We start from the raw sequence: 27694 nt of genomic DNA, 5'->3' as shown, positions 1-27694 counted from the left end.
AGCTTATCAAAGATTTGTATCAAAGGATTGGCAATCAATATGATTGATCCGCAATGAAAATTCTTTGTTGTTGTCTTCTCTTTGGCAAACTCCAAATGATTTAATGTTTAATTAAAAGTTAGCTTTACAATTACTAGTAAAAACTTTGCTGCAACCCTCTAAAATAAAAGAAAAAATAATATAGGGTTGAAATTACCTACCGCCCCCTCTCTTAGGGGGTTCCTTGTCTCATTTTAATTGCTCATTTTTACCGAACATGCGCAACTCTCAGCATGAGAAAGGGTCCACAAACAGGGGAGAGAAAGAGAGACACACACACACACACACACACACACATGGGCAATGGGAGCAGCTCATCCTCGCCTGGGGTGAGTTATTGTTGTTGCTGTTGCTGCTGCTGCTGCTAACGTCGCTGTCAGCATTGCGCGGCAGCAATTGATTGGGCTCAACTCCAGCAGCAGCAGCAGCGGCCCTTTTGCCTTTTGCCGAACTAAGCCAAGAGACCAATGATGCCGCCGCCATATTCTGCTGACTAATCCAGGAGATAGGCGTGGTTCCACACACACACGTACACTCTCGCACACACACTCACACACATACAATGATTGATTACTCTTTTTTTGTTTTCACATGCCAGCAGAAAAGTTAAGGAAAGCCTCATACAATACTTGGGGGTTGTACAATTTCATTAAAAAAAAAAAAAAGAAAAGAAAAAAAAATTGAAAGAAAACTGTTTTTTTTTTTCGTTTCCAGTAACGAAAAATGTCGTTCGTTTGACATTCGGTGAAAATTAAACAACAAAAAGTCTTATGAGAGAAGAAACATGCCAATGAACATTTTAATTAAGGCATTTTAAATGGTCATGGACTTGTCCCTGTTACCAGTAGCTGGCAATCCTCTCTTTTCCAATTCACAATCTTTGTGTTCTGTTGTTGACACATAGGATGACTCCTATAGACATGTTCTCCCTCGCCGTAAAGGGCACCTCATCGCCGGACCACTGACTGACTAATGCAGTCCATTATCCTGTGATTATAACTCGAAAGAAGCAAAACCAAAAACCGCATTCTTTTACCTGTTTCCTTGAGAATTTCCATAAAATTTCATTTTGACAACGCCCCGAATTTTTGCAGTGCCCGATGAGAGATGAAAGAAGATCAGAAAAGTTGTTGACTTGCTGGTAGCGGCCAAAAGGATTAAAGTGGTTACGGCCAGCGTTAATAATGCATCATTAACGCTATAATTTGAGGACGAACTCTTTTTCTCTACCTTCCTGTCTCTCTCCGTCTTTCTATATGCCTTACTTTGCTGCTGCATGAATTTGCAAAAAAAAAAAAAATATATATACATATATGTATGTACATATATATTGTATTTTTCAACATCAAACGAATAATGTCTTTATAAGTGTGAACTAAAACCAAACTGAACTGAACTGAACACACAATGTTCGAATACCTCAATAAAGAGGAAGTCAATTTATTGAAATTTTGTTCTCTTTAGTCAATAATTTTGCCAAGTGTAACAACACTTGAGCTCTTTTCGAACATTCCGGTAGCTCTTAAGCTAAATTTATAGACAATATACATACATATATACATTTCTGTGTATATATGCTTGACTTTATATTGCCGATAAGAGTTTCAGTTTTGTTTTTCTATAAACACGCCGAAAGAGAGTGTTCGAACCTTTAATCTGATTCATGGTTCTTAGTTATAAATACAATATCAATATATATGTAAAGTATTACTCTGTGACCGACGGACTCTTAATTAACTGTCAATAGATAAGCCTGTTTCATATTGATGGCTATAGGAGCGATTCGTTTGTACATAAAGTTAACGCTTTGTTTGTTAAGAGAGAGTTCCTCCCCAGCAAATGAAACTCACATCTATTTTTGCACTCGACACGTGTGAATGTAATCTAGGGTATATACCCTAGTTTTTATATAGAAACTTATCAAATTAGAAGGTATAAAGATATGTAGATAAAGGATTAAGCAAATTTAGAAAAGTTCTAAGACTCTTTTTTTTATATTTCTTAAGGAAATTTAATTATTTTGCATAAAGAGCATTTAATTTATAGTTTTTAAAGCTTTCTTGAGTTTCAACACGGCGAATGCGCAATAAATTGATCTCACAATCAGATAAAATCCAGTTTTAATTTAAGGATAACAAATTTTACATTTTGAAACAGATAAAGGACTTAGATCATGAATATATTAAAAAGGGATTTTTATTTATGAATAATATTCATGTCGATCAGTTTTTGGTTTCATTCTTTATGTGCATTTATCATATCGCCAAAAACGTGTAAATTTGTATCTGAACTCACGCCTATTTAGCACCCACCCGTAGCTTAACTGACGTAATTTTATCTATCTACAGACAAAACTTATCAGCAAAACAGATATTTTTATGTGAAATTATAATAACAGTAAGAGTAAACACAAACGACAACGACAGGCGACGAATGCTCTACGGTCTACGGATAATTGTCTCTTGAATTTCTACGTAACTTTCAGTCTCTCTTTAGGCACTAGCTAATGTGGATGACAAATTCCGTAATACGTTCTAGTTTCCCCCTAAGTGACTAATACCAGAACAATCAGAAACCATTTAAGAGTAAAAAGAAAGCAAAAGAAAATTCATAGAATATGCGGGTGTTTATCTTTGGAGTATGTCTAGTAAATATCGATATAAGCACACAATTTCAAATTTTGAACGATGCTCGCAATTGATTTTGAAACTATCAGTAAAGATTTTTAAATGGCTTTTTCTAATTATCTGTTTCTCTTTTGAATTTGCAGGAAAGCGAAATCGCTGAGGTACTCTACAAGCAAGATGTGGATTTGGGCTTTAGTCTTGATCAAGAGAAGATTATCAATGCCTCCTTTGCCAGTGGCAATAGTGCTGCATCTGATGCAGCCAAAGCCAATGCACTGGTGGATGGTAAGCCAAGCAGCGGCGATCCTTTAACCACTTCCCAAGATGCCGATAAGAGTAAAAACGATAATGATGATATTGAGAAGCTGAAAGCTTTGGAAGAGCTTCAGCAAGAAGATATGGCAAGTAAAAATCTGATCTTTTAAATGAATTTCACAATATTTACACATTGATAGTGTAGATGGCCCCACAATCTTTGTGGCATTTACCAAATTATTTATTTAGCGATTATCACACATTAATGTGTATGTAAAAAATGAAATGAAGCGGGTTGTGAAAATCATTTATCGATTATCCAAATTATATTTAACATTAATATTTCTCTTCTCTTTGTCAACACAGAACAAGGTCAATGAAAAGGATGCAAATGATTTGAATGATATTACCAATGAATGGAATGGAATACCCTTTACTATTGATAATGAAACTGGTAAGTAAGAAAATGAAGACAACTATCACGTAACATGAACTAGATCGTTTTTTGGTGAATATTTTGAGCACACTGAGTGGTTCATATGAGGTTCCATATAATTACAACTCAAATATATATACAAGTTTATGAACTTTATCTATATAATTGGTACATGCAAACAACCAGACTTGAAAAGATTTATTTTCGACATTGGATAGACCATGTTGATATCTTATCTAGAGGATAATAATAACTTGATATGTGAACTCTTGGCGAGTGCTCACACATGCTAAGATATTTTCACTTTCAACACTCTACCTTAAGACACGGAAGAGAAAAGATAAACGAAAAATACCAAGTTAGAAGAAGTTAGTTAGACAGGCGAAATTTCTAATATATTTACTGTTGATAACAAAGATGGCGCATTGCTAAAAATGGCGCTGCTCTAATATTAACGAAAATGGATTATCCTGATATTAGTAAAGTGACGTGTGTTGGGGGGAGGAGAGGCCTTGCTTTTGGGGGGCTGGTGGTGACGTCCGCCATTCATGGCATGAACTGTGCGTGCGTGCGTGTATTTTCGAGACGTTTATAAATGAATGTAGGCATTTTGAGTTGACAGGCACGAAAATTAAAAGAAAAATGAGCTTTATTTTTTTTCTTTCTTTTTCGTTTCGTTTTCCCTCCTGCCCACCACCCCTCTCTTAAGCCCTATATATCGATAAAGGGCCCCCATGAGTTTGATGGCGGCTGCTGCTGCTGCTAATCTGCTGCTTGGAACCGCGCCCAATTTCATATCCAAACGGTTGCCTTTCAAACAAACTTTGACACGCACACGAACTTTTATTATTAAACTCTGAAGTAGAAGAAGTAAAGGAGAAGACTTTGGGATTGCGATTGGGACTGGGACTGAGACTGAGACTGGAGACCCGGACGGACTATGGGCAATGGCGGTGGCACTGCCAGTGGCAGTAAAAGTAGCAGCCGCTGCCGCTGTTTGCCGTCGTTGCCGTCGCATGCAACATTTTTCTTTTGAAAAATGAACGAAACATGATTTGCCAAAAACTGAAAAAATGCCAGCTATACATACATATGCATATATGTATGTATTTGTACCTATATATGTATATATTTCAACTTTGGCCTATAAGTCCACATACATTCACACACACACTTATATATAGAGTATATAAGAAGGCTCTGCAAATTCGAAATCCAGAACCACCACCCTCTTGGGCCTTAATAATGTTTGCTGTTACGGAACCGGCTCATTTGGTCGTCGTCCCTTTCTCTAGTCTCTGTTGACATTAAATGTAAAAGCAATCCCAGGCAAACATTTTTGGTTGGGTGTCAAAATCTACCACCAGACTACCAAGCCAGCTCCTCCTCCTCCTGCTTCTTTGCTTTGGCTGGCCCCGCTTCCTTAACTCTGTTTCAGTGGCAGGCAGCTTCGTTAGCTATTCATAGGCCATTTATGCTGCTTATTATATGATTATTTTACTTATTTCTCTTCTTCTTCATGATATTTATTTTTTTCTTTTTGCTATTTATTAAAAATCCATTGATGCGCGGCAGGGAACCGAGATTAATATCGTATTCGAGACACGCATTCACACGGTTTTTGTTTGGGCGCGTATCCAAATTCCCCATAGACCAAAAACTAACCAACGAACGAACGAACGAATCGAACCTTTGGCGGCATTATATCTATTGTTCCGATTCAGCTACTAAAATGAAAGTCATTTTCGTTGAAATCTATCGCCAATGGAGGAATATGTTTGAATATGATGGTAGAATCTTTCTATTATTATTTGTTAATATATATTTTCTTCTTAAATTTTTCGATTTACTTGAATACATATTTGTCCTTTGCACGTACATACATAGCCAAAGGAAAAAATGTTATCCTTTTGTTCTATTTATGTGAGAAATTTCATTAATTTTAACTTTTCTTCTCCCTTTAGTTCGCTTTCGTTTGGCAGCAGCCTGCAAAATGAAGCTGTTTGTTCTCTACAATCATCTCTTAACATTGTCCTGACATATTTAAACGCCTTGTCATTCGTTAGCTACAGAAAGAGAACGAGAAAAATAGAGGAAAGGGAGATTCTCTCTTCTATTGTCATAATTAAGTTGTGTACGACGGGAACCTAACCAACCGAAATGTTGCCCCTCTCTCAAACTCTCGGCATGTCTGTCGCCTTCCTCGCCAATCAATGCTGTTTGTTTGTTTGTCAGTACAGTTTCTAGCACAAAATCTGATTACATTTCGAGATACTTTTCAATTTGTTTTGGTCGGTTGTTGTTTTTTTTTTTCTTCTCCATTTCAGTTTGCTTAGATATTGTTTAGCTTGTCGCGTTGACAACTTTTCGACCATGACTTGGCTAGAAAAAACCCCTCAAAAAAATGTTGAGAAAAAAATGCTTTTATTCTCAATTATGTTATAGATATTTCATAGTTATAGCTTCTTAAATTTCATTATGCAATCAATAAAGGCTGCCAAGCTACGCAAGTTTATTGACCACCACATCACATGGTAACGATTGCTGGGAATTTAGAATTAAATCAACAGATCTTAATAAGTAGAACATAAAGCATGTGAGACAAAGTCGCACGATATTCTTAAATCATGGAACAGTTAAAGAATGTTTTTTTAAATTTCTTAGATTTTAATATTTCATGGAGAGTCTAGTTTAAGCATCAATAGTTTTCTCTTAACTATAGACTTTAGACTTCAATCTAATTTTAGCTATTACTCTACTTTGATAAATTTTGGTTAGGATTAATCTGTTGAAACATTTGAAGCCATTGGAAATGTTAATTTTTCAGTTTTCCCCCCACTTTTACAACCTGTTTCGATATCCTTGAATACATTTCAGAATATAGTCTCATTTTGTTGTTCTATATCGACGCGACCTTCTTGTTGTCGGCCATTGCTCAGCACTAAAAATTTGTTGAAAAAAAACAATAAAAAAAGAAGAGATGATGATGAAAATTATTATAAAACAGCTGGTGCCGGCTAAACCGGTGGCGGCGGCGCACCTATTTGAGGATCTGTCTGACTGGCTGTCTGTCTGTATGTCTGTATGAATGTCTGTATATTTGGTGCTCTGGCCTTTGCCTTCTCAATGCAATGCAATGCTCCCTGCTGTCGTCTGGGTCTGTGTCTGGGGCAGAGAGCATAGAAATTGTTAAAATTCTACTTGGTCAGCATTACACTACAAATTTACACAAAATTTTACATGCTGGATAGAGGACTAAAGAAAGATGGGGGGTAAAAAGGGAATGGAATGGGGAAATACAACTAAATGGGGCGAATGTAGGCGAGTGCACACACACACAAACTTACACATTTTGCTGCATAATCATATCGATTTCAAGTGTATTCGTTAGTTGTTTTTTTTTTTTTGATAATACTAGTTGGGAATTGCACAATTCAAATGTTAATTTAATTGGCCACTACTAAGCCAAGTGCTTGACCAGATGAGAGTAGTTGGTAGCTTTAAGAAAGGATTATGAAAGTTTGGCCGCCGTCACCGTCACATTTTTTGTGTCTTGTTAACATGACCCATTCATAAAGTTCATTCATCGGGTTACTACCGAATTTTGTGGCAACTCATTAGCCACCAGTGAAATAAAAGAAAAAAATGTAAAATAATGTTTCAACTCTTAGACATTGGCAACAATAGACCGGGCTAGAGCTCTAGACTCGACTTGCCTTTGATTTTCAGCAATTTCATTGTTGACACTATCATGCCAGATCTGTCCTGTCATAATTGTTGCTCTCCTCGGATTGAGATTTGAGTTTTGCCTTTAAATGCAAGCTCATGTCATGACCAGTTAACAGCAGCTCTCGAAATTGGCAAAGAAAAAGAAAAGTGAAAACTCTCCCAAGTTCGATTAGAGATTAGTTTTGCATGGATATGTAAATAGTCCAACTTTTAATTTTTTTTATATTTTCTTTCTTTCACCGGAAACTTCTCAAGTTACTTACTCCCGCCGCAGCAGCAGCAGCAGCTTCCATTATGGTTAACGAATAATGGCGGCGGCAACGGCAAATGCTTTGAGCATCTCGATGGCGTCGGCAACAATTTAAACTAATTAAGTTGTAATAGAAATGGACGAAGGGGGCATATCGAGGAGCATCACTCGAGAAACGCTCAAAAAAAAAAGCAAGTTTTGGCTTGTTTCCAATACATATATCGTCCATCCAATCGAAATATTTCCTACTGTGTTTTCCCTCCTCCTATCATCCATCCAATTCACCAACAAGCGGTCGGCGGCAGCTGATGTTGATGATGCTGCTAATTTTTTGAACGGCCCGTTCGGTCGCTCGTCATTTTTTTGTTTCTCCTCTGCCTTGCCGTTGAATTTTTGAAGTTCACCACTTGCCGCACTCTTGGTCTATTAGTTCAGTGGCCCATTAATGTGCATATTGCCTGCTCTTTCAATGGTCAATGTATTTCGGTTTGATTGCGGTAATTGTGTTACCTTTTTTTTTTTTTTTGGTAAATAACTTTATTTGTTTTTGTTGTTGTTAATGCGAAGGGAAAATTTGAATGCGCTTTTATTTGGGTCAATTGGTGGTATTTGGTGGGGGAAAGGGAACACTAATTGGCTAAGCTTTTAGTTTTGCCAAAATTATTGAAAATTATATAAATTTAAAGAAATTAAGTGGATTAGCAATGGAAATATGAAATTGAAATGGATTACAGTCTTCTTATCCCATTGAAAATGCTAATTTAAGCCACTAACTATATATACTGAAAATGTCTCAATCCAATTTGAATTGACACATCAAATATTTGAATGACACATGAAATATATTTTGAAAAAGTACGTTTAATATCAATTTAAGCTAAAATATATATATATTTTTTTATTTAACGATAAAGTAAAGAATAATGCAAGAAACGAGTGTTAACTGTACCAATTTGGGTGATTTTGTCAAGGCCAAGTCAGAGTTAAGGAATCTATATCAAGATCTAGGCATATATGCGGCCAATATTACCAAAATGCTGCAGGATAACTTTCAATTTTATGATTTCGATAAGAAGAAGCTAATTCTAGATCAATTGGAGAGCTATTCCCGACGGATTGAGAGCATTGCTTCTGTGTTGGAGAGAAAGCGCATGAAAGTTGTCTTCTTTGGGCGGACTTCGAATGGCAAATCTGCTGTTATTAATGCCATGTTGCAGCAAAAGATACTGCCAAGTGCCATGGGTCATACAACGAGTTGTTTCTGTCAAGTGGCGGGCACAGAGGAGTCGATGTCATACGTTTGCCTCGATGGTAATTCGGAAAGATGGCAACTTCAATGTCTAAGCCAATTGGCCAGTGCCCATTCTAAGCAATGCCTTGATGCACGAGCATTACTTCATGTTAATTTACCTAAAACGGGGAATTGTGGCTACCTTTTGCAGAATGATGTGGTGCTAATTGATACCCCGGGAGTGGATGTTACCGCACAATTGGATGATTGCATTGATCGATATTGCTTAGATGCCGATGTTTTTGTCCTAGTGCTAAATGCCGAGTCGACGCTTTCCAGAGTGGAGCAGCAATTCTTCACTGATGTGGGCCAGAAACTATCGAAGCCAAATCTCTTTATAATCAATAATCGTTGGGATGTTGCCTCTAGTCAAGAGCCTGAAAGTGAACAGTTGGTCAGAGAGCAGCATATGAATCGTTGCCTTGAATTGTTAGGCGTGGGATTAGGAGGCGCGGGAGTAGGAGTGGGTGAGGCTATGCAGCGCATTTTCTATGTCTCCGCCTTAGAAGCATTGCAAATTCGTTTGGGTGTTAAAAAGAGCTTGTCACAAGACACTGAGCTCCGCTTTGAGGAGTTTCTGCAATTTGAAAAAGAGTTTGCTAATTGCATAACAGCAAAATCCGCCATGAGAACAAAGTTTGCAAACCATTGCCTAAGCGCCCAGGAGATGATCGAGGAACTGGATATTATTTTAGTGAATCTGCAGTCGGACCTAACCGAATTAACCATGGAAAGTTTCCTAAGGAAAACCCTTTTGGCAGCCAGTTTGAAGTGCCGGGAATTGCAAATCATGCAACGGCAGCAAGAACTCAACTCGAAAGTGGAACAGCTAACCGAAGCGGCGCAACAACTTGGTGTACAGGTGCTAAACGAGCAGATCTCTCGGCTAACCACTTGGGTGGAAGACTTTCGCATGCCATTCCCAAAGCCAAGCCAACACCACCACCACCACCAACACCAAGAAATGCGTCAGCTGAGGCATTACCAAAGCTCACTTGGTAACCATTTGGAGCAAATGATGATGAGCCAAGTACTAGAGCAACTTTCGGCTCGACTGCAACGGAAAGTGAGCCAGCTGGAAAGTGAAATGTTGGTAGAAGCACAAGCTTCTTCTCCTTCCCCTACACCACCTCCACCTCCACCTGCACCACCATTCCAGGTGAACTACTTTGTGGATTTTCAAGGGCTGTCATCCGATTTTCAGGCTGATCTTTCGTTTCGCTTCTCGTGGGGCATTTCTGCCATTTGGCAGCGTATTCAAGGTAAAATCCTTATGCCTCCGCCAATGACCCAGACAACCCGCAATGGCCTGAAAAGGCAGGTTTTACTAATATCTGATAAAGCATCAATGGGAGCCACTCTTGTATTTGGCGGCATACTTTATTATAGTCTCGGCTGGCGATGTATCCTCGGCTTGGGCACTGTTGTTTCCTCAATTTATCTGTATGAGAATCTCAGCTGGTCAAGATTGGCACAAGAGTGCAGCTTTAAGTCTCAGTATACGAGATTTTTGCAAAGACGTCTGCGCGGAAGTGTCCAGCAAACGGCCAATTCTATTGGCCAGCAGATGCAACAACATCTTAAGAAGTCCTTGGGAGTTTACTTCATGGAGTTGGCACAGAATGACAAAACTTTCAAAGACGAACTGAAGACAACGGAAAAGCAATGGAAAAAGTTGAAAGAAAATGACCGTAGATTAAAACTATATCATACGCAGGGCTCACAACTAGCGGAACGTCTAAGGATATTTCAAGAAACCTATCTAATGGGCCACATTTGAGGACTTAAACATATATTTTATATTTGGTTTAGTTTCCCAACGCTTTTGTTACCTTTTTGTTGTTGTTTGCTTTAAACTTAAATTACTTGGTTAGATTGTAGATTTTCTGTACAAGAATTAAATTGAGTATAAAAAGCAGAATGAAAAACCAGTTTTGAGAGCGAAACCCCAAACGGCCAACAAAGCGTCCATGTTGGAAAAAGCAGCAAAAAAAAAGGCAGTTAACACTGCCAGAGAGGGAGAGTGAGAGAGAGAGAGAGAAAACACCTTCAGGCCTGGCTAGTCAGTTGGCTCCGCCTCTGGCTCACCCACTCACACAGACACACAAGCAGCAGGCTGCGCTGCTTCTGCGCTTGCGCCACATTGCCAGGGTAGCAGCATGCTAACACATATAGTCATCTCGCTTGCTCTTATAGTAAACTGAGTTAAGGCCAGGTTTAGGCAACGCCATTTCTCTTTTGTTGTTCCTTTGTTATGTTTGCGACGTCGACGTCGACAACGGCAGCGCTCTTTGCCACAGTATGTGTGCGTGTGTTTGTGTGTGTGTCGTCAGTCAATTGGCGCTGCCAGCAATTTAGAATCGTATTTGAATTTTTATAAACGCTCGAGTAACGCTCCAAGACTGACGCGCGCGCAGCACTTAAGCAGAAGCATAGCCATCCGCTACTACGTGGGCGTGGATACTTATTAACTAACTAACTAGCTAAATGCTAAGCCAGCTCTCCGCACATTAGCAGGACACACTTTGCCAGTAGTCACAGTCATCGTCAACGTCACCGTCGATATTGAACTACAAATCACATTGCTAAAGAACGACGGCCAAAGTGAAGTAGTTGGTCAAAAAGAACTTTAAACATCCAAAAAACCAAAAAGAAAAACAAAAATCTTGTGTGTGAAATTGCCCAAAAAAAAAAAAACCCCCAAAAAGCCAAAATTACAACACAAAAAGTGAAAGTCTAACAAAAAAAAAAAACTAAGTAACAAAAGCCCCTCTTAAGTGACCATTGTGCGATTCTAAAAGCCTTTGCCGCGCTCTGCCTATGCCCCCCACTCAACAAGTCACTTGAATATTGCAAAATAATAATAACGCAAAGAAATCAAAAATAAAGATACAACAAAACAACAACAACAACAATAAAACCAAAGCGACCTATTCGATATCTCAAACAATCAAATTGTGCAGAAAAACCGACGTGTCTGTCTGCAACGTCGGCGGAAACCCTTGTGTTTGTTGTTTTCGTTGCCATTGTTGATTCTGCAACACACATACACACACACGAACACACACATACACAATTTGGCCTGTCCAAATGTTACATAATTGTCAAAGTGTTGGATAAATATCAACAACAATCAACATTTTTATTGCAACAATTTCTGTGTGTGTTCAATCTTTTGACAAAAGGCCACAGCAACAAAATACAACAACAACAAAAAAAGTAGAGCCCCAACATACTTTTGGCGTCTATTTTGGATTATATTGTACAATTATTTCACTCCACCACGGAGCTATTGTCAATAGTGACTTTATATTGCAATTGCACATAAAAAGGTTGGTAAAACTTCATCTATTGTGGGTGACAATAAATTTGGGTTTTTCCTTTCCTTGTTTTTTTTTTTTTTGGGTGACTTTTACTACGTATACTTGATATTTTTGAAGGCTGGGCAGTAAGTGGAATATTCTAGTCTATTTTTATTCTTAATAGCTTTGTTCTAGTATATTCTTATTCTTCTTAGCAGATTTCTAGTCTAACATCAGTTTTGTTACTGAGTTTTCGTAAATATCTCAATTTGGTTTGGTTAAATGAAGTTTTGAAACGATTCTTCAAAGAAATTGAACTTAAACTTGGTTTTTTTGACTTTCATCAGAATCACAGCTTTTTGAGACATCTAGGAGAAGTCTTTCAGCTTAGATTAGCCTCAATGGCTGATCTTATAACGGAAATTTGTATAGCTTATACAAAAAAGGATCGAAATCAATCGATATATCTTTCATTTCAACGTTGGTTAAATCTAAAAAATCTCTTTAAATATGTACACCTTTGAGTTAGTCTGTATTCCAATTGATAAAAACATTAGCTAACTTTCAGTTGGAATATCCGACGCTGTTCTAAGCTTTGCTTACATATTAGCCCATTTACACTCTTTCTATTTCATACCCAAATAACAAAAAAACAACTTCCTGGTTAAAGATAACCAAAAATGATCAAAAAGCTCGTGACATGCCAACAAAGAGGAAACCATCAACACCTTTTACCCACCACGGAAATATTATTAAATGTACAAACATACGGACAACTTACCCCGGGACATATGCATGTCGCCTAATTGTTGGTGACAGAATGCAGACATAGAGAAGGAGAGAGACATAAATCGAATATTATTATTTTTTTGTTGTTGTCTTTTACAACAATGCGTCAAGCCAAGCAAAACAACAACAGCTACTACCAATAGGTGGAATGAGGTGGGTCGAGGGAGGGGGGAAAGATACAAATATGAATATGAGAGACAAACAACAAGCCCAAAAACCATAAGTAAACAGTTCACTGAGCCGGACAACGGCCAACCCACACACACACACACAAACACACAAACACACACACACGGACTCACGTACAAATTACCGGACTCAGTTGAGGTTGTTTTTTTAAATACATATTTCTGAACACCTTTTCATGGCTCTTCACCCCAACCCACCCAGACCACAAACTGTTACCAAAAAAAAAAAGAAGAACAAATTAAAGGCCAGACGGCCAAGAAGAACCCTAAAATAACAGGCTAACGAAAACATGGCTAGCATAGCAGTTGTTGGGCTTACTACACAAAATGGTTGGAATTAAAACGGGAACAAGGGAAGGAAAGAAAGATAGAGAGAAGAATTGGTAAAATGTTACTGGCATTGGGATAGGGAATGGGAATGTATTTTGTAACCAATCGTAAGAATAACATTCGAGGGAGTTAGATTTGGTGCCAGGCCACGAAAAAAAAAAACGGAAAAGAATTGTTCCATCTCTCTCGCATTTTGTTTATTCTAATTTTGACCCTACTCAAGTGACCCGTAAAGGTCGTCGTCGTCGCCGTCGTCACAGCACTTGAGCTGCTCTCACTCGCTCACTTTACCTATGTATAGGCCTTTTACTCTTGGCCAAGAAGTTGCGCCCCCTTTTTTTTTTTTTGTTGTGTTTTTATCTAGATGTTTGCCCACGGCTTGGTTTTACTCTATCCACTTGGCTTTTCCCTTTTCGTGGAATTTTCTTTATGTTTCGTTGATGTTAAGTAGTAATTTTCTGATAATGTGCCCATTTTTGCCCTTTCTGCCGAATTTCCCAATGCAAATATTTATCTATAGTCAATATTTATATTAATGGGAATCAAAATCTATTGTAAACGATATATATGTAGATATGTTCATGGATAATGCGTATGAAAAGGGGGTAACTTCAACTTTAGTCCCCAATATTTTGTGTTTAGAACTCTTAAAACTGTCAAAACTCATCATAAATTATAAATTTTTCTTGTGTTATTTGCAAATACATTTGGCCAGGCTTCCGTCAGATATAATATCTCACGTTTATAGTTATGATTATGATTAATGATGAGCAGCCAAAGCAGCTGAGTAGTTCAGATGATCGTTTCGTTTCAATAGCCATGATAAACTCCCACAGGGAAAAAGAAAAAACGAAAATGCTACTGTTTTTCCGTTTACCTTATTTCCATCTCGAGGGAAACGTCATATTTAATGTTAGTAAAAGTTAAGGCAGAAAATTGATCGTACTCTGGAGAGAAGACTTGGATAAAAAGGGCATTTTGTTAAATGATCATAATATTTTTAGTACAGTTTCGATTGCAACAATGCCATGGCTAATAATCCTAAGAGAGTTTGTTTCATTGTATTTATGAAATAATGTGAATTTTTGTTTCTTACAGGTGAATACATTCGTTTGCCTTTGGATGAGTTGCTAAACGACGTTTTGAAACTATCGGAATTTCCTCTCGAAGACGAGGTAAGTCATGCCCACCATCTGGTCCTTTTACGTTTAGTTTTGTGTATCTATCCATATTTCTTTCAAAACGACTTTAGCTACCGGACGATTCGATTGCCTCTACGTCTCAAGCGGCTGCTGCAGCAGCATTGAACGGTGGTAATCAGGGTCAAAAGTCGCAGAAGCAACGCATTGTCTCCGAGACTGGTGAAGAATTGTTGGATGATAGCGGCAACGTTGTAGTTCCATCCAAACAACAAAGGAATTCAAGCAATACCAACGATCCGACCACTAGTGATATCGGAGACGAGAATAGTTTCTCGGTCAGCGATTTTGAGGATTTGCAAAACTCTGTGGGCTCGCCCTTGTTTGATTTAGATGAGGACGCCAAAAAGGAGCTAGACGAGATGTTGCAATCAACGGCATCGCCCTATCACCATCCCCATGGCCACCATCATGCCGGCCATCCTCATCCCCATGCGCATCATCATCATGCCCATGCCCATCATGCGGCTGCGGCAGCAGCGGCTCACCAACGTGCCGTTCAGGCCAACTATCCAAGTGTGAGCGTGGGCAGCGGCACCGCCAGCGCCTTTCAACGTCAACCAACTGCTGGCGGTTTTCATCATGGACACCATCAGGTAAGCCATCACAATAAATATAATGATGATACGATCCTTATATATACGAACATATAGAATTTTATTGAACTTGCGGATGCTCTGCCATTTCAAGGGCCCCCGAGCATCCGTTCCCATCTGATCCACGTTGGCCGTTGCTGTAGATACATATGTATATACAGACCTACACTTAGCTGTACCCATGTAGTATATAACCATTCAAGGATCATTTGCACGTCTTTTTGGAGTGTTTTCTTCTCATCTTGGATCGGTTTTTTTTTTTTTTTTTTTTTTTAATTTTTTGCCTTTTTTTTTTTATTTCTTGTTCTTTATTGTCGTCTCTTCACTTTGGCCCGTTCTCGAGGCACTTGATCTTGGGCTGCTCTCGTGTTTATTGTTGTTGTTCTTTTCATAATTTTTTGTCTTCTTCTCTTTTTCTTTTTTTGATTTCATATTTGTTATTTGTACAAAGCTTCAAATCTGGTTGTACATGCCTGGCCTATCTCTCGCCACACCACCACGTCCCCCGCCAGCGTTCGTTCGCCATCCCAGCATCTCCTCCATGCTTTTCCCCCAGGTCCATTCCATTCCATCCATCCGCTTTTAAGTTCGTCAATCAAGACCAAGTTGTTGTTGCTTGTTGTTGGCCTGACTTTTGGGCTTTTGTTGTAACTGCCTCATCAAAAATGTTTCGAGACGAATGCGAGCAATGAAATTTTCTTTATACCTACATCAGAGGCGTGCAATCATAATTCTTCCCAGGGGAAATGGTAAAGAGAATGTCAGAGACCTAAAAGGGTGAAGGCTGGATCTGAAATATGTCTAACTTACTGATCGAAATAGAAGTCAATATCTGATTAGGATAACAATCCCCTCCTTTGGGTCATGCCTCTGCCATAAAACCAATCACCATTTTGAATTCTGCTGCTTCCCTCTTCAGGGCTCTGAAGATCTTAAAAAAGAAACAAGATTCGTCTTCTGCGTTTTGTTTGTTTAGCTGCCAACAGGTTGGTTAGAAGAATGTCGGGTTTTTTAGTTGCAACATTATAAACTTGGCCAGAAACAAAGCGAAAAAAAATGCGCTTACAAAAACTCAGTATCTCCCTCGTATGAATGAAATGCAAATTGTGACCTGTGCGGCTACCAAACCAAAGTCATCTACAAAAGTTGACAAAAGATAGACACACACATACACACACACCAAGAGAAAGAGAGAGGGAGGAGGATAGAGGTGACCCTCACATGGCAGTCATGAAGTCAGCGGCAATTACTGTAAAATCTTTTGTACCCGGTAGCTACAACTGCGGTCAACCCAAGATAGGGATTAGCTTCGAGACTTAGGAATACCGTTTCATTTCATTTCGTTGCTTTTGATGTGGTCCGTGCGGCACAGCAGGTTGTTGCCACGCTGTGTGGCAGGTTGCAAAGCCATTTAATGAGCACGATGATCTCTTTTTTTGTCTTTCGCAGAAGAATTGCAAATCCTTTGCTTTTCTTATGTTTGCACATCCTTTGGGGATTTCCATTGTTGTTAGACAGAAAGTGTCATTAGGCAGACTCCTCGGGGTGGGGGAGACTAGCGGCAGCTTTAAAGTCTTTAGTCTCTCTACACCTAGGATGATCAGGGCGATTATCATCAGGATGATGATCGTCATCATTATGATCATTATGTAATGTGTGAAGTAGCAACTTCCTGATAACATTTAATTTGCAATTTTCTGCACTCTTAGGGAGTGTTTGGTTGTTTTTGCTGCTGCTGCTGCTGCTAATTGCAATCACAAAAAAAAAACGTCGCTTGGACAGAGGCTTAAGCTTCTCTTGGTGGCTGGTGACGGCGCTTGCCTTGATTACTGCCGCTGCCACTTGACTTTTCCGCGTGGCCAAGTGTTTATTGAATTCGGTGGCATTTGCGACGTTCCCCTCCTCGTTGCTCCCCTGCTGAGCCCTCCACTCTTTCTTCTTAGCTCAGCTTGATTGCATCTTTCGAGGCGGTAGCAGTGGCAGCCCCTGCAATTAAATCTCCATTTAGCTTGCTCGAATCATACAACAGCAGCAACAAAAAAAAAGTACATTTTAATGTCTCCCCCTCCGAGTCATTCCCCCCTTCCTCCATTTGCCTTAATCGCCGCCGCGTACAGCTTTAATTATGTGAATTTTAAATATTTGCAAAGAGCTTAACGCAAAATCAGCGCACAACAAAAAAAAAAAAAAGAAAAAAAAACTTTATTAATTATTTTACAGCTTCTCTGTTGTTTTTTTTTATTCTCGTTTTTTTTTTTGTCGTTGATTTTTCTTATGTACGTTTTTAATTCAATTTTATGTAAACAGTTTTCAAGATGATGAACTCCCCTCTAATCCCTCCTCCACCTCTCTCACACACACACACATAGAGAGATACACATAAATCAAATTAATGACAACAAATCAACAATAAAAAAATATTAGTTGCTACGCGTTGGCCATAACATTTAGCAAAATCTATCAACTTTTGTGATTCCCCTTCTGACCCTCTGCCTTCCTCTTGAGTTGTAGAACTTTTTCTGAGATTTATCTATGAAATCAAAATCTTGAAATTCTTAGAACTTTTGAATTGTTTTGAGACTTGAGTTTAGAATTTCGTAAATATAAACAAAATTATTAATTCTAGTAACTATTTACTATATTTTACTTGAATGATTTTTATAAAGAATTTTCCGAAAAGTGCCAATAATATTTCATAGTCAGTTGAAAAAGTTAAACAATAATAAAAACTAGAACATTATTTTAGTGATTTTAACTAGTAATTTATATTTATTTCTCTAGTGATTTGTTGACTATTTGGATTTGGTTTAATATCACGACTAACTTTAATTTAAATGTATTGTTTCATTATTAGCTGAGTTGAAAACACAAATTTGCGTGCTCGTTATTCAAATGAAAGGTTAAGAACCTAAACCTATAGTTATAGTTGGGGTTACACAATTGAAACTGGAAACATGCAAATTGTTTGAGATTTATTGCTCCCTCTCGAACTCTTTTCTTTTGTTAAACCGATTCTTGAATGAAAGCCAGCTCGAGACTATGACTGAAATCGGTTTGTTTCTACAGATATTGATGGGAATATATTCTTGCCTATGTGTGTGTGTGTACACTCATACATACATACATATATACTGGAGAGTTTTGCTACCGTATCTAAGCCGTTGTGGTTGTTGCGTGTGAAACGTAATGAAAACACAATGTCCAGAAAGTTGGCTGACAAAAACTAACACCAGAAGTTAATGACAAGACAGTGACAATTGAAATTATATATATGAAGTCTAACACACACATATACACGGCGACATAGACTGCAACTGGCTTAAGTAAACGCCCAATGCCCGTTTACCTGATTTTTTTTCCGTTGGCCATCGTTTGTTGTCGTCTTACCTGTTTGCTCAGGAGCGTGTTAAAGCATTCATTAGATGCACACACACACACACACATACTGACTGATGCTGTTTGTTCAGCCTCTTACCCATACATGTGTACATGTTGTTGCCTCTTTTGTACTTGTATCTTTGGCTACTGCCAGTCAATGTGCCGACCGACCAGTCGATCAGTCCGGAGAGTCCGCGCGTTCAAACCCTGAAAACGCATCACACGACAACTCAACGTCAACGGGCTAAGGAGTCAGTCATCCGCCGGCAAAAGAAAGAAGCAAACAGCATTTTAACAGAGTTTTTTCTTTTATTTCGTATATTATTCGATCGATTTGGTTTTACACCTACTTAATGATCGGTCCGCGTTATTTTGGTTGATTTTTATCTCAATGTCAATGTCATCTGGTGTGGCTGTTGCTGCTTCGCCGTTGTGTATCAAAGTGCATCAGCGTCCATTTGGATCTTTAAGGTAGATCTTAATTGCTTTTGAGGTGTTTTACGAAGACGCCAAGTGAAAACTGATCAATTGACTTTTCGTTTCTGCTTTGAGAGTGAGTGAGTGAGTGAGTGACACCTCCTACACCTACGCCTAAGAGTATGCAGTGTCTCTGAAGCTCTACTGGAATTAGTTGTATAAACAAATAAATAAACTTTTTCTGTCTCTGTGTGTGTGTGTGATAATTAAGAATAACAAAAGACTGCCTAATGAAGCCATAGTTGTAGTCGCAGTTGCACGATCTCCACTAGCCACGTTGGCTGCCATCGTAGCCAGCCCTGTCGATCATCAGCCAAAAGATATATACACACAAAAGCCACAGACTCGGACAGACCGACTGACAGAGACGTACATCGATGGCAAAGATTTACAGAAACCTTTTTACAGCAACGATCCAACGAACGACCGCTGGCTGAGCCACTTGTCAATTTGAAAGATATGAATTTTATTTCAATTTCATGTTGATCGATCTTGGCTCTCCAGCAATAATAACAACAGCAACAACTTCGACAACGACGACGACGACTCAAATCGCCAGATTGATACATTGTGCACGTTTTTTGGCTTACCCTCAGAGACAAGATTTTGTTATTTTTTTTTTTTTTTACTTGTAGCGCAATTTGAATTTAGAGTTTTTGGTTTTTTCTTCCCTCCCCTCGTGTTGTCTTTTATTGTTGAACAGTTTGATTTCTACAGAATTCCGAAACGAACTCTCTTGCGACTGATGATTGATCGCTTATTTATATAGATTTCATAATTCCCAGCCCCAGCTCCAGCTCCTACAGTCTGTCGCTCTCTCACTTTTTGTGAAATACCCTTCTCACCTTGTTAATACATCAACAACAACAAGAGTTTAAATTAATCATTCTCCTTTTCAATTGCAGAGCCGCATGCCGCGCCTGAATCGCAGTGTCTCAATGGAACGTCTTCAGGACTTTGCAACTTACTTTAGTCCAATTCCCAATATGGATATGGCACCATATCCTCATTATCCAAGCTATTCGTATCAGAGTCCAACAAGTGGTGCCCCAACCGCTCAGCATCCATCCACTCAATATGGCCATGGTGGTGCATTGCAACCGCCACCACCACCACCACCGCCGCATCATCATCATGGACATCATGCAGCCGCCGCTGCGGCCATGTTGCATCCAACTTCCACTCTGGGCGATATATGCTCATCTGCCACTGGTCAGCCGCATTATGGCCACAATTTGGGTTCGGCTGTGTCGTCAAGCATGCACTTGACCAACTCTAGCCATGAGGCTGATGCCGGTGCTGCCGCAGCAGCAGCTGTTGCCGGCAATGCCTATAAAATGGAACACGACATTATGTACTATGGGGTAAGCTTTACGCTCTTATGGATTTGGAGGACTTTTTTTTAAAATGTAATTCCCGTATTTAATTTGTAGAACGCTTCTTCGGACATTAATCAAACGGATGGTTTCATGAATTCCATTTTCACAGATGAGGATTTACATCTTATGGACATGAATGAGAGTAAGTACCTCAACATAATCTTCAGGGGGGGTTATGGGACAGTTAAACAAGACAGGAAGAGGAGATTCTCAATGTACTTTGGCCTCGGTCCCATTTTTTTCAAACTCAGATACAATCATCTCAAGGGAATATGTTTTTATTCTTAAAATAAGCTAAAAACTTTTTGCAATAATAATCCAAGTCAAATGCGCAGCACTCGTTGAGCTTTTGTCGAGCTTTCACTCAAGAATCTCACTCAAAACAAACCTGGCAAACCGCGTGCGCAGGTAACTACTTAACATTCACAACCAGAGGGCCGGGGCTTACTTCGACCGCGTCAAAGTTTTTATACCCTTGCAACTTTTTTGGTAACTCTCTCCTTACCTATTAGCCATCTATGTGGAAGAACGTTTTATCTAAAAAGGCTTATGTTTGCGAAAGAATGGCCTACAATCATAGGAAATAACGAAGATATTGATCAAAGTCACTGTTTTCCACCGATCGTTCTAATGGGAGCTATATGATATAGTCACCCGATCTTTATTAAATTCGGCACAGTCATTAACAGATATATTAAACTAACAAATGTTTAATTTGAAAGCAATCGCGTTAAAAGTAACGAAGTTATTTAAAAAAGTCACTGTTTTCGACCGATCGTTCCTATGGGAGCTATACGATATACTCACCCGATCTTGATCAAATTTGTCACAGTAGTTTAAAGGCGTAATAAACTGTATAATATTAAGTTTCACGACAATAGCACAGAAAATAACGAAGTTATTGAGAAAAGTCACTGTTCGTGACTTTGGCGTTTGCAGTATATTCAAGCCTACATGCAAAATTTCAGCTCTGTAGCTCTTACGGTCTAGGAGGAGTTTGCGTTGATCCCGACGGACGGACGGACGGACATGGCTATTTGAACTCGTCTCGTCGTGCTGATCAAGAATATATATACTTTGTATGGTCGGAGATGCTTCGTTCTGTGCGTTGCACACTTCTGACCAAAATTAATATACCCTTTGTGCAAGGGTATAAAAACTGAGTGAAAAACTGCGGCAAAGAACATTCGGATTTTATTTGCCCTCGTCGTCTGAAATAAGAATCGTTTTTTGTCGTTTTCGTTAGCGATGATTATCATTATCGTCTCATTCGCCACGAGAAAAAAAACAGTCTCATTCCAATACGAACAATCGAATAGTAAAGTAAATATTAGACGCAGAAATAGAAATAACCCTAAAAATACAATAAAAACAAAAAAATTTTAAAATAACTAAAGTTCAATTAATTGAAAAACGATTGCGACGCGAAGTAGTATTTGTCCGAATGCCGCCATTATTATTAACTAAAACAATTAGCATAAATAACCTAATAAAATAATGACGCATTTGGCATACAATTTCAATTAGGCCAACCACGAATACGAAATTTGAATTTAGAACAGTTGATGACGCGCGTGTATGTGTGCATTAAAGTGTGTGTGTGTGTGTGAATGCGAGAAAATAACTCGAACCGCTGGGAAAATTGAAAACGAAAACCAACCGAAAACACAAACGACCAAAACGAATTTCCGTCCTTTCATAGACCACACCACCGCCATAAAATCAACAGGTGAGAGTGATGTATGTATGTATGGGAATATGGGCTGGCTAAGAAAGAAGGTGGCAGGAGGGAGGATCTATTATGTGGGTGGTGAATGGCGGTGGTTTATTTTCAGCCCCAATGGGCGAAATAAAAATCAGAAATATTATGCTAAATCGTCGAAATCGTCGCCGCCGCCGCCGTCGAGTACAACTTTTTTCATTAGTCATGCCGCACGGTGCGATCATTCCAATCTCTTTTGGCGGCCCTCGCCCCCACGCTCCTCCCTTCTGGCACACAAAATTATTATTGTTGTTGTTGTTGCTGCTGCTGATATCAGCGGAAAGAACGTTTGCTCGCTCTCCCTCTCAGTAACTTGGAGCTCTATTGACTCTCTCTCTCTTCTGCTGTCGCCTAATGCGCGCTCAGCAAGTTTTTGCCGTTGCTTTTTGCTGTTTACTATTTTTAAACTGCTGAGTCATCATTTTCGAAACAATAACGTTAAGCAAAATAAAATACAAATAAGAACAAGAAATCAAAAAAAAAAAAAAAAAAGCTTCGCGTAAGATGAGAACTGAAAAGCTGTCTAGAATATCTAATGCACGTTGAAGTATGCTCATACATACAAATATATGTATGTAGTTCTTTGGCAAAATTTATTTAAATAACTTTAGTTTCTTCATTTTGGCTAAAAACAAAAAGCCAAACCTAACGATTCTGTGAAACGTGTCAGCAAGCCACCTCCGATTTTGGCACAGTTAGAACAAAAGCTTTATCGTATTTCCCGTTATTCGTGGCATATTTAATGCATTCGCCACTCTGCCGCGTTCGCTGATAACTCAAACGAACGTCTCGACATTGTATGTATTTGTATTTGTATTTCTGCCCAGTCATCAATGTTTATAGGCTTGACCTTGTCCATATACATATGTATGTACATATATATATGTAGATGTACTTATATATACTTATATTCCTCCATGCAATCTGACTATACATATATTTATATAGGCTTCCCTAATCAGCTTACAATTCGATTTGCCTAATTAAATGAAAAGTGGCTTTTAATCCTAAATTGTCAAAGCAGAGACGATAGATAAGCCAACAATCAGTATACATTTAGATTTAAACTTTTTAAACTTGTGTAATATGCGACAATTTAGTGGAAATGATCAATAATATCATAAATCGAATTGTCTAATCACTATTAAAGTATAAACCAATGGGTTCTGAAAAAACTTTTTGATAAACTTTCCTATACTTTGTTTAAAAAACGAAAGCAGCAGGTTCCCCCCAAAAGAAAAGTAAGGCACGTTTGGTTTACGGATTTCTTCTGATAAGATAAAGCTAAAGAAAACTTTGATATTGCGTCTGAACTGCGTAAATGAAGAAGAAGTCTTACCACAAAACAAAATGAAAACTTCTCTCTCTCTCTCATTTCATTATGTCGTGAGAATATTGCAAAATAAATTCGTGCGCCTGGAGGCGGAGGCGGTCTTTATCAGTCAGATAAGGGCCCACGAATACGAATATGATAAGCGAAATGGAATACAAGAAATGACTCGGCACTCTTTTTCGACCGTGTGTTCCTGATAATACATTTTTTTGCTGACTAATAATCAATCGAATGAATATTTCTGATAAGGATTACTCTACCAATCATATAATTGGTATTAATACTTTTCTCTCTTTCGCTCTTGTTCTTTTAGGCTTCTGTCGGATGGTAGATAATAGCACCAGCAACAACTCATCTGTCTTGGGATTGCCTAGTGGTGGTGGTCATGGCAGCACAGCTCTGGCCGCTGGTGGTAATCATCCGAATGGCGCTAATGCAGGAACCGTCGGTGGTGTTGCCTCTATGAGCGCTGGTGGTTCAGTTGTCGGTGCTACGGGCATGACTGCTGATTTATTGGCCAGTGGTGGTGGAGCTGGCGCTCAGGGTGGTAGTGGCGATCGTTTGGACTCATCCAGTGACAGTGCCGTCAGTTCGATGGGCTCTGAGCGTGTTCCATCGCTCTCTGATGGAGAGTGGGGCGAGGGCAGTGACTCAGCTCAGGACTATCATCAGGGCAAATATGGCGGACCCTATGACTTCAGTTACAACAATACACGCATTAGCACGGCCACCCGCCAGCCGCCGGTGGCTCAGAAGAAGCATCAACTATATGGCAAGCGAGATCCCCACAAGCAAACGCCAAGTGCTCTACCGCCGACAGCGCCGCCAGCTGCGCCAACGACGGCCCAGAATATCAAATATGAGTACGATGCCGGCTATGCGGGCATGACAAATGCTGGACCAGGAGCTGCTGGCTTACAGCATAATAGTGGCGAGGCTGGCGCTATGGGACCAGCTCTGTCCAAAGAATTTCATCATCAGCAGCCCTATGGCATGGGTGGCAGCAACAGTTTCTCCGGAGATTACACGTCCCGGCCATCGCCACGTACCTCTCAGGATATTGTCCAACTAAATCATACTTACTCGTTGCCCCAGGGCAGTGGATCGCTCCCCAGACCTCAGGCCCGTGACAAGAAGACCATGCCGGCAACCAAAAACATGTCGAAGGGAGCTGCAGCTGCTGCCAGTAGCGCCATCTCCGAGGAAGAGCATCTGACGCGCGACGAGAAGCGCGCCAGATCCATTAACATACCCATACCAGTGACCGAAATCATTAATTTGCCAATGGATGAGTTCAATGAGCGTCTTTCCAAATATGATCTGAATGAGAATCAGTTATCGCTCATCCGTGACATTCGTCGCCGTGGCAAAAACAAGGTGGCTGCTCAGAATTGTCGCAAACGCAAGTTGGACCAGATTCTTACACTGGAGGATGAGGTTCATGCAGTGGTGAAGCGCAAGTCGCAATTGAATAATGATCGTGAACAACTGGATGCAGAGCGTAAACGGATTTCCAATAAATTTGCCATGCTGCATCGTCATGTGTTCCAGGTAAGTGATGACAACTTAAACGGTCCTCAAGATCATCAAAGCTAATTTTATCATTGTCTTGTCTTGCAGTATCTACGAGATCCCGAAGGTAATCCCTGTTCTCCAGCAGACTACAGTCTCCAGCAGGCAGCCGATGGTTCTGTGTACTTGTTGCCACGTGATAAAACCGATAGCAACAGCACGACAACTAGTGCATCCAGTTCTGTGTCTGCAACGGGCGGACCAGCCACAGCATCTAGTGGCAGTGGATTAAATGGGCATGTGCCTTCACAGGCTCCTTTGCATAGTCATGGTCAGCATCATCAAGGACAAGTGCAACATGTGGCCAATGGCGGACCCATGTCGCAGCAGCAGCAATCACGACTGCCGCCGCATCTTCAACAGCAGCAGGCACCGCATCATCATCATCTTCATCAACAACAACAACAACAGGCGCATCCACAACAACAGGGCCAACAGCAGCAGCATCACAAGGAATGAAAGTGTCTGCTGCGATTTGCCGCAACGACGAGCTGGTTGACTAATTTCCAGAGCGAGCCACATCGCTCCGAACAGCAACATCAGCAGCAGCAGCAGTACGATTACCGTTACGATTTCTTCAACAACAGTTACTTGTATTACTGAGCAGCGACTCAGCGGTATTGCCGTTTCGTGGGCTTTCCTCATTCTTTATTGTTTGTTTCTCTGCAGTGGCTGTGGCTGTATATGTAGCTGTAGCTGTGGTGGCCAAAGGCGATTGTACGATCGTCTGGTATGGAAAGTCTGCAACATGTTGCTGGCAACATATGTTGCTCCCCTCAAACACTGAGGAAGCATTAACAGAAACAATTGAATTCGTTTCGTTTCATCTAACTGCACAGTAAATTTCTTCTTAATTTTTCTTTCACTTAGTCAACATGATTGTTATTTATTTTGTAATTAATTAATTATTTTGCTCTTGCTATTTTTTTCTATTAACTCTATATGGAGTCTGCGCACAGTCAGTCACTGCAAATGTTATTAGATCAGCTTAATTCTTTCTTGTGATACACACACACATACTAAAAAGAAACTAAATCATTTTGAAATTAATTTTTTTAAATCAACAATCAGTTTACCAGCACACATACACAGAGAGAAATACTTATCAACGCGTCGTCCAACAATATTTTTAATGCTAATACCTTTGCATATATAATTATATTTTGTATAATATTTTAAAAAATGGAAGGAAATAGGAGGATGCTTGTAAAAATTACATTAGTTTAGAGTAGCCTAGCCACTTATTGTAAAGGTCAATAGAAGATCGAAGATATTGCTGGACATTTCATTGATGATATGTTGCCTGTAAGACATTTTTAGCCTGTAGGTCCATAAAGATGAAGAAAAAAAAACCAAAAAACTGTATACTATTTTTAAGTGTGAGATATACCATATAACGGTACACAAACTGTAAATCGTCTTTTAACTATTAAGGCATTTATCAACAAAGAAACCACAAAAAGCAGAAAAAAAATATGGGAAAAACACAAATTAGACCATAGTTCGATTCAAGTTAGTTCTTAGGTATTGTAAATACAGATTTTAAAATTAGTCACATTAACTATAAAAAAATTATATAAGAAGTGAAAACCAAACTAACTGTTAACTAAAAAAAGAAAAAAACAAAGGTAAATTGAAAAAAAAGGAAATTAAGGCTTAAGAATTACAAATGTCCTCGCTGGGCCCAGCACCTGGTTAGGGCTTCTTTTTAATTTCTAAGCAAATCACACAGAAATATTAATATTTAATATTCTTAGAATTGTTCTATTGCATAAAAAGTTCAACTATCATAAAGATCAAATTATATATGCTATTACATATATCTATCTATTATATACATAAACAAATACATACATACATACATAAATCTATATGCATATGTGTATATCCAGATCAATATTGTTAAAATCGCCTAGGCATATGTACTATATATATTTAAAAATCGTTGTAATGAATTTCGCGCACATTTCAAAACAAAATCAACCAATAAAAACAACAATGTGCAGTCTAACAGAATAACAAGTTTCAAAATACAAAACAAAAAAGAAAAGAATAATAATTGTTGTAAATTGTACTAATTGATAACTTCCCCCAAAATATATTAAGCAAGAAATAAAATGAAAATACATTTACACATAATACTTATGAATAAGCATCAAACTTAGAGTGTGCTCAGCGAGATTAATCCCATTGGTGGTGAGTCTTTTTTGAAATCTAGGCCAGAGGTCCATAGTTAGAATGAGATCCGAGCATACCTTTGGATGAAAACTTTCTAAAAATAATTGTATGTTGCTCTATAATTGTGTATGTTTCATATGACAAAAATTTATATGCTTTAAAAATGATAAAAACAAAATTTTCCTCAGCAAACAACAGAAAAAATTGAAGAAAAACAAAACAAAAATAAAGAAAAAATTGTAAAAAAATGTAAAAACAAGATGTTTGATTTTATTATTGTCTGCGACATTTGAAGAGGAAATGATTTTAAAAGTCTGTAACTCTTTTGCCAATCATCAATCATTTCCGAATTTCAACTAAGAAATTTTTACTCCTTCACACTTCACAGTTTATAACACATTATTGCTCACTGATCAACACTGTTTAATTATTTAAGTTTTTTAGTGCCGGTATTATCCATTAGAATTCTGCAATGAAAGTATTTATTAGAGTGAAAAAAGTTTTAATAGTAAAAATTTTGACCTTACCTGGTGAATGACTCATCGTACACTGCAGCCGATCGTTGGAGATGACAGTTCTTATAT

At 38.8% G+C, this 27694-nt stretch overlaps 1 protein-coding gene across 2 annotated transcripts in view; it reads left to right on the top strand.

Moving 5' to 3' along the window:
* The window catches only part of cnc (cap-n-collar), a 37014-nt gene extending 9645 nt beyond the window's left edge, over positions 1 to 27369 (top strand). The window contains exons 4-11 of one of the 2 annotated variants that reach the window (XM_068297943.1): positions 2810 to 3067; positions 3288 to 3375; positions 14335 to 14411; positions 14489 to 15031; positions 19792 to 20250; positions 20320 to 20407; positions 23674 to 24911; positions 24981 to 27369. In XM_068297943.1, the coding sequence (XP_068154044.1) occupies positions 2810 to 3067; positions 3288 to 3375; positions 14335 to 14411; positions 14489 to 15031; positions 19792 to 20250; positions 20320 to 20407; positions 23674 to 24911; positions 24981 to 25391 (3162 nt within the window). In that variant the 3' untranslated portion in view covers positions 25392 to 27369. Of the gene's footprint in view, positions 1 to 2809; positions 3068 to 3287; positions 3376 to 14334; positions 14412 to 14488; positions 15032 to 19791; positions 20251 to 20319; positions 20408 to 21556; positions 21995 to 23673; positions 24912 to 24980 lie in introns of those variants that run through there. The other variant, XM_068297944.1, reaches the window with a different exon arrangement.
* The last annotated feature ends 325 nt before the right edge of the window (positions 27370 to 27694 follow it).

This window comes from Drosophila tropicalis, unplaced genomic scaffold (assembly GCF_018151085.1).
Source record: "Drosophila tropicalis isolate 14030-0801.00 unplaced genomic scaffold, ASM1815108v1 contig_859, whole genome shotgun sequence".
NCBI lineage: Eukaryota > Metazoa > Arthropoda > Insecta > Diptera > Drosophilidae > Drosophila > Drosophila tropicalis.
Note: the sequence above shows the minus strand (reverse complement) of the source record. Positions and strands in the feature narration are given on the sequence as shown.